Genomic DNA, 7941 nt, shown 5'->3' on the forward strand with positions numbered 1-7941 from the left:
CCTTGGGACACGGTCAAACGCCTTCTCCAAGTCCACAAAACACATGTAGACAGGTTGGGCGAACTCCCATGCACCCTCCAGGACCCTGGAAGTAGCCAACAATAATCTGTAATAAATTATGAATGCAAATCAAAAATTCCAGATCACAGTTAATTTTAAATAGCTATAGCTCCTCCCCTCTGGCTCCGCCCCCATTTCAGAACTAGTCTGTTTGGAGAAACCTTCAAACATTTTTCAAACGTCTTTGATTGTTGAGTACCCGGCAGGGATTAACGGGATTATCTCTGGTTCTTCTGAGGCTGAACAGCAGATCCTTTTCTCTTTGAGATATCAGATCCACACGGGTTTACAGCACTCCATCATCAGACCCAGCCAGCCCAGCTGTTTGCCCTCCAACATGGACACTCTGCCCCAGAGGCTGCGCGAGGCCGGCTACTCCACGCACATGGTCGGCAAGTGGCACCTGGGCTTCTACAGGTGAGCGTCCTCAGGTGATTGTCCTGTTCCAGATGTGTGTCTGCAGGAACCCACATTCAAACCCGGTAGATGAATATCCTGGTTTGTTCTGTAGGAAGTCCTGTCTGCCCACCAGGAAAGGTTTTGACAGCTTCTTCGGTTCCCTGACAGGAAGTGTGGATTACTACAGGTGAACAAAAACGTCTTCTCATTGCTCAGACCTCGCCTCGGTTTGATTTCCCTCCGTTTTACTTTCAGCTACGGGTCTTGTGACGGTGCCGCGCTGTGTGGCTACGACCTCCACGATAACGAGAGCGTGGCGTGGGGTCACGAGGGGAAATACTCCACCATCCTGTTCACGCAGAGGGCTCGCAAAATCCTGGAGAGCCACGACCCGATGAAGAGGCCGCTCTTCCTGCTGCTGTCCCTCCAGGTAACTAAAGACAACCTGGTTCTGATGCCGTCAGGCCCGACCCAGACTGAAACATACAGACGACAACATTAGAAAGGTTCATTTAAAAATCTTTATTGTCTGAGTGCTGAGTCAGCGTTCACACTACAATGTTCACGTTTCACTTTTTACGTTCCTCGTAGCCTTTTGCTATTTGTAGCTTCTAGCTAGACTTTAGCTTTTAACTAACATTTGGCTGCTTTTAACTAGCATTTTGGTACTTTTAGGTTTTAGTTAGCCATTTGCTACCATTAGCTACTGTAATGATTTGCTATTTTCACAGCCTTTTGCCTTTTTTAGCTTCTAGTTAGCCTTTTGATATTTGCAGCTTCTAGCTAAACTTTTTTTGACTTTGTCTTTAGGTTAGTTGTTTTTGCTACATTTATTTTTTTTGTTTTGTAATTTTAGTTTTTAACTAGCTTTTTGCAATTTTTAAAATATAATTAGCCTTTTGCTTCTTGTAGCTTCTTGCTAACACTTTTCTACTTCTAGCTTTTAGTCAAGTTTTTTAACTTTTAGGTTTTGCTACATTTAGCATTTAGCTTCTAGCTAAACTTTTTTGGACTTTTAGGTTATTGGTAAGTTTGTTTAACTTTTAGTTTCTGCTACATTTAGCTTTTAGTTTGTCTATTTTTACTTTTAGTTTTTAGCTAGCCTTTTGCTAAATGTAGCTTCTTGTTAACCTTTTTCCACTTTTAGCTTTTAGGTTAGTTTTTTAACTTTTAGGTTTTGCTACATTTAGCTTTTAGTTTGCCGTTTTTCTACTTTCTGCTAAGGATAAGTGCAACTTTCTACGTTTTTACTTTTTACTTTCCTCATAGCCTTTTTCTACTTGTAGCTTATAGCTAGAATTTTGCTACTTTAGCTTTTAACTCATATTTTGCAGCTTGTAACTAGTATTTAGTTAGTTTTAGCTTTTAATTAGCCATTTGCTACCATTAGCTACTGTCATGATTAGCTATTCTTCACAGCCTTTTGCTACTTAAGCAAAGGTTTATAGTTAGCCCTTTTACTATTTGCAGCTTTAAGATAAACTTTAAGTTTTTAGGTAAGTTCTTTTAACTTTTAGGTTTTGCTACAATTAGCATTTAGTTCGTCTCTTTTAGTTYTTAACTAGCTTTTTCTAGTTTTTTTACAACTAAGTAAATTTTTTTTAATTAGCCTTTTGCTAAGTTTAGCTTCTTGCTAACCTTTTTCTACTTTTTGCTTTAAGGTAAGTTTTTTAACTTTTAGGTTTTGCTACATTTAGTGTTTAGTTTGCCTTTTTTTTCTACTTTCTGCTAATAAGGCTAATTGCCACTTTCAATCATTTTAGCTTGTGCTTTCTTTAAGCTTTCACAGTTTCAGCCTTTCATTTAATCTCAGCAGCACGTTCAGGATTTTCAGGATTATTTCTCTGATTTGTGGATGTGTATTCTGACATCTTGAGGACATGTTCTGTTTTTAAATCCAAACTGAAGCATTTAAATAAAGTTTATTGAATGTTTTCCTGCAGGCGGTCCACACCCCTCTGCAGCCTCCCAAGTCCTACATCTACCCGTACCGAGACATGACCAACGTCGACAGGAGAAAATACGCCGCCATGGTCTCCACGGTGGACGAGGCGGTGCGGAACCTCACCTACGACCTCAGAAAGTACGGATTCTACAAAAACAGCGTCATCGTCTACTCCACCGACAACGGCGCCCAGCCTCTCATCGGAGGCAGCAACTGGCCGCTCCGAGGCCAAAAGGTTGGAAATACCTGGAATGTTTTACTGACTTTGTTATTTTAATTATTTTTAACGTTTCATCACTTTTATTTACAAACGTTGTAAAGGTGTGACGTCATCTCAGTTTCCACCAGGCTCCAGCTGAACTCACTGGTTTGGTTTTCAGGGCTCGTACTGGGAGGGCGGAGTCCGCGGCGTGGCCTTCGTTCACAGCCCTCTGCTGAAACGAAGGAGGCGGGTCTCCAGAGATCTGCTCCACATCACGGACTGGTTCCCCACCCTGGTGGGACTGGGCGGGGGGGACATCAGCCAGGTCAGGACTGTGTCCAAACAAAATCTGTAGCCATGATTTCTCTTTTAGCAGATTTCTTCTGACTCTTCCTGTTTAGTATTAATCCTGCTTCKTTTCTAGGCTTTTGAACATTGTTACTGTAGATGTTGATTTAATCATTCAGGCTACAGTTGAAGACAGAATTAGAAGTATTTTTCCGGCAGCATTAATGAACTAATGGATTTTATAAATATAAACTAAAAATAGTTTTGCGTATATCTGCATTTCAGAGCCGCGGTCTGGATGGTTTTGACGTTTGGCCCACCATCAGCGAGGGGAAGGCGTGTCCTCGTCAGGAGATCCTTCACAACATCAACCCTCTGCACAGACCCAGCATTTCTTCCATTAGCTGGGACGCAAAGAAAAAAAAGAAATCTGCAGGTAACGAGCCGAGACTGCAGGGACAATACCTCTCAGTGGTTTGGTTTTACTGTTCTCATACATGAGGTGATGAAACGGGCTCATATGAAGGTTCAACAGTAATAAAACAAAAAAAAAAGACGTTCCTAGAGCGAATTTTAAAAACATTCAACTTCAGGAATCAACAGGAAAGTTCGGYTGGAACATTGGCTGGAGGGTTGAGTAGTAACATTATCACCAACTGCAGTAAAACACGGTATGAGGCTAGCATAGATGCTACGAGTAAAGCTAGCAGTTTAGGGACAAAGTGCAGGGATAGGGTCCGGGTGGTCCAGTGTTGGTCTTTTACCTCCAGTAAAACATTTGGAGTAGACGTTAAGTCCATGGTTGAACTTTTTTTGGGTCAAATTCAACTCGTCCCATCACTGGAATCCAGCTGTTAGCTAGCATGTTAGCTAGCATGTTAGCTAGCATGTTAGCTAGCATGTTAGCTAGCATGTTAGCTTGGAAAAATATTTCTATTTTTGAGATTTTTTTTTGCTGTTTTACTATTTTTGCACTTCATATATCAAAATATGAACGATTTAACTTTATTACCTTTATGAATACGACGCCAAACAAAACACAAATGGATTTTTGTCAGAAAGCAGTGGTGTGGCTGAAAAGTGTAACTTTTCTGTTTTCTTTCATTCTGCAGTGAAAAAGTCAAAAAAATCCCAGATTAAACCGAAGTCGAAGCAGCAGAAGAGAGTCCTGACCCTGAAACAACCTAAAAAGTCCTTGTTCAAGATCAAAGACTTAAAGAAACATTTAAATCCAGCTGGAAAAACTAAACCTTCCCCCAAACTGAAGCCTAAACCCAAACCTAAAGCTCAGGCTCGGCACCAGGACCAGCTCCACTACGGACCAAAGATCCAGTCTAGTGGTTCATCATCAGTATCTGGTTCTCCCCGTCAGAAACCCAGGACCAAGTCCAAGCGGACCACCTTCCAGAACCAGAACTTGTCTCAGTCAAGACAAACTCAGACTAAATCAAAAACCAAAACCTTAAAATCCAAGTCCAGGCAGACTTTAATCCAGAACCACAACACGTCCCAGTCCAGAACCTCCAAATCTCAGTCCGGACTCGGGTCTGCTCCGTCTTCGGTGTGGGACACGTCGGTGCAGGCGGCCATCCGGGTCGGAGACTGGAAGCTCCTGACAGGAGACCCGGGACACGGAGACTGGATCCCTCTGCAGGTACCACAACGCTCCGCCAACGGTTCTGTTTTAAACCCGTCCAGATGAAATAATCCAGAACTCTGATCCGCAGGTCCTCCCCACCCTCCTGGGTCGCTGGTGGAACCTGGAGCGGTCCCTGTCCCCCTCCAAAACCACCTGGCTCTTCAACATCACCGCCGACCCGTACGAGAGGCAGGACCTGGCGGAGCGGCGGCCCGACGTGGTCCAGAGGCTGCTGGCCCGCCTGGCCTACTACAACCAGACCGCCGTGCCGGTTCACTTCCCCCCGGACGACCCGCGGGCCGACCCGCGCCGGCACGCGGGGGCCTGGGTTCCCTGGGCCGAGGAAGAGGAGGAGGAGGAGGGGAGGCATCGATGCGTTTATAAGAAAGGACTCAGTGAGAAGAAGAGGAGGAAGAAGGGGAGATGTCCGCTGTGCAAACTGAAGGCTCACTTCCTCAAACTGAACACAGAGATGATGTCCAACCGGATCTGAGGACCTAAAAACTGTAAAAACTCTTAACGTGGAGCTGAAGTGATTCTTACGGTGGAATCTCACGGCTGAACAATAATTCCACTTCTGAGCCCAGAACTCTGTTTCTGTAACTAATCGGTTGTTTTCACAAGTTATTTTTGAAAAATCTGTTTATTTTTAAAGCTGTGACGTGCATATCCATGAAATACAACAAGTCAAAGAAAATATATATGTGACCCTTCATATCGATTAAGTCAAATTTGGTCAAAATGACCTAATTACATTTTCAGATTATTGGCTTTAAAAGCTACATTTTGACACCTGGATCATTCTGATATCTTAATTAAATCCATATATATGACTTAATTTGTCTTGTTGGTTACAAATATTTGGTCTGAATCCTAATATTATGTCATTATAACGAGGAATTTTTGATGTCCTTTTAAAGAGGAAACCTCAAATTATATTTGAATATTGAGATTTCMCAGCTAAAAASAAAWAAAACTTTGCTARCTCACAGGGCAAATGTCTAAATTTTAAGGCGTTTTTCCTCAAAATTGGGTTTTTTGTTGCTTCTGCTTAAAAAAATGCTTCAAAATTTAGTTTTATGATTATATTTCAGACATTTCAATCAAATGATACATTAATGAGGCTTTCATTCATTATATTTTGACAAAATGCAATTTTTGTTAACATTTTAGTCAAAACACTATTTTCCTATTTCTCCATACACAACTTTTGGGCTTAGTCCTYGTTTCGATGTGATGGGTCACATATATTTAAGAAACTTGGCATGATTTGACCTGTTATGACATAATTGGCATATCTTTGTATTTGGCTCAGCTAAAGTGAAACAGGAAGTGACATCAAAGGGGAACTCTTTGAGAAATAAAACTCCCTGGTTTTTGTTTATTTGAACTATAACTCTCATCTCTCTATGATAGGGATTAAAATAATCTTAAAAAAAACATCAGGTTCTTCTCTACAGTCTGTGCTGTTAGCCATTTAGCAATGCTCTGTTTATATTCAGACATTCCCCTTTGACATCACTTCCTGTTTCTTCACACGCAAATATCTCAACAACTCTTCATCTGAGTGGTGTAAAATTTGTTTTGTAATATGTTATATATGTTATCTTTCCAAAAATACGTTCATATTTATTACAAAAAATTGATGTCAGTAAGAAATCAGCCATTAGTTTTAGATTTTCTTCCGTTCTCTATTTTTAAAGGGGATATCTGATGCAAAATCCACTTTTTTACTCGTTAAATACATTTAGTTGTGAACTTGGACTCTAAATAAGAGCTGGACTGGTGGTCTTCATTCTCTGACATGTGAGGCTGGATGGACAAGTTGTTGACGTATTTTAATTTATTTGTAAAAATATATATATTTCTGCGCAGCTATATAGTCGTAAACCCCTCTATCCCACTATAATGAACTGCTCTGGAAGCTGGAGGGGGGCGGGGTTTAAAGAAACAGCCTCAGTTGATTTTAGACACACCCCAGAAAAGGGGCGGGGCTTGTGGAGTTCAGACCAAAGCGTTGCAGTGCCACTAAATGAGAAAAGTAAGGATTTAAAAGCATCAAAAGTCTCCTTTAAAAACATTTTCTGTAAAACATTAAATGTTGCACTTTTACAAAAATCAAGTAAATGTGAAACAGCGTTAAAGTTTCTGAAAAACTTGTGAAAACCTGCTGCTGTCCGTCAGTAAATCTGTCTCTTAAAATAAAACTCAGATCGCTTAGAAAATATTTATTTGATGCTTTAATTTTTAAAATCCACCTTTAGTTTGTTGCTTAAAAGGTGTTTTCTTTATTACTGTCGTCTGATTTAATCTGTGAATTAAATTTTTAACGTTTGTTTTTTAAATTTCCCAAACTGACAGAGTTCCWGGTGAAGAACTGACACGGTGAAGTATTTGGTAGTAAAAAGTACTTTGATTGTTGACTCCWGTAATCTGAGCGATTCTGACAAACGTTTACTTTCTGCACTGAAAGTTCTCTCTGACAAATATAATCCATGTTTCTGTGAGTTTATAATCTTGGTTTTAAACCACATCTGATCCAGTTTACATGGAACAGAATCTGTTTTCATTTTGTGGACCAAGTGCTCAAAACAGCTTTAATGTGAGTTTYATCTTGCTTGTAATAAAGTTAAACCTTTAAATCAGACATATTAGAGCTTGTGTTGGGAATGACTCTCAGCTACCACCAAGMYGAACTTTAGCTGTGYCTGTGAAACACTTGTGTTAATTAAGTRTTCAAAGTTGCTTACATTCAAATTAAAAAGAAAAAAATAAATCAAATAGAAACAGTAAAACTGACCTGTCTGAGAATAAAACCTGATCATGTTCAGGTTTGTCATCTGAACTCAACTTTAAAAATCAATCAGTGGTTCAGGAGATATTTTACTAACACTACAGACAAACAGGGCTGTGTGTGTTGGAAAGAATTTGGTGAAATGATACATATCATGGATTGTGATACATCATGATATCTCAAGGCAATATTTTTTTTTTCCTCATTTTTATCTAATTAAAAAAACAAAAATCTGATTAAATTCAGTTTATTTTTAACAACACTGAGAACTTAATTTGTATTTCACATTTCTTGCATTCATCCTTTAAGCTTTAAATAAAAATCGATGAAGAACCAGGTATTAAAATCAGAGTTGTAAAGTAACTAAGTACAAATACTTTGTAACTGTGCTTAAGTAGAATTTTTGGGTATCTGTACTTTATTGAGTAATTATTTTTCAGCCTACTTTTTACTTTTACTTCTTACATTTTCACACAGTTATCTTGTACTTTCTACACTTTATAGTAAAAAAGGCAAGAAGTAGAAAGTTGTTAATTTAATTTAATTTTTGTTTGTTTTCATTCCAGCTTATTGTAAAAAATAAATACTATCCATATAAACTGTGCCTCCTAGAT

General features: G+C 39.5%; 1 protein-coding gene across 1 annotated transcript in view; it reads left to right on the forward strand.

Annotated features, from left to right (window-relative positions):
- Positions 1-5234, forward strand: part of LOC106536931 (arylsulfatase I) — a gene marked incomplete in the record, with an annotated part of 8258 nt that extends 3024 nt beyond the window's left edge. Inside the window, 8 exon segments of the mRNA XM_014034292.1 lie at positions 328-477; positions 572-646; positions 715-889; positions 2403-2639; positions 2785-2931; positions 3180-3330; positions 4007-4548; positions 4622-5234. Coding sequence (XP_013889746.1) covers positions 328-477; positions 572-646; positions 715-889; positions 2403-2639; positions 2785-2931; positions 3180-3330; positions 4007-4548; positions 4622-5026 — 1882 coding nt within the window.
- Between the last annotated feature and the right edge of the window lie 2707 nt (positions 5235-7941).

The sequence above is a fragment of the Austrofundulus limnaeus genome, unplaced genomic scaffold, assembly GCF_001266775.1.
Source record: "Austrofundulus limnaeus strain Quisiro unplaced genomic scaffold, Austrofundulus_limnaeus-1.0 Scaffold2038, whole genome shotgun sequence".
NCBI lineage: Eukaryota > Metazoa > Chordata > Actinopteri > Cyprinodontiformes > Rivulidae > Austrofundulus > Austrofundulus limnaeus.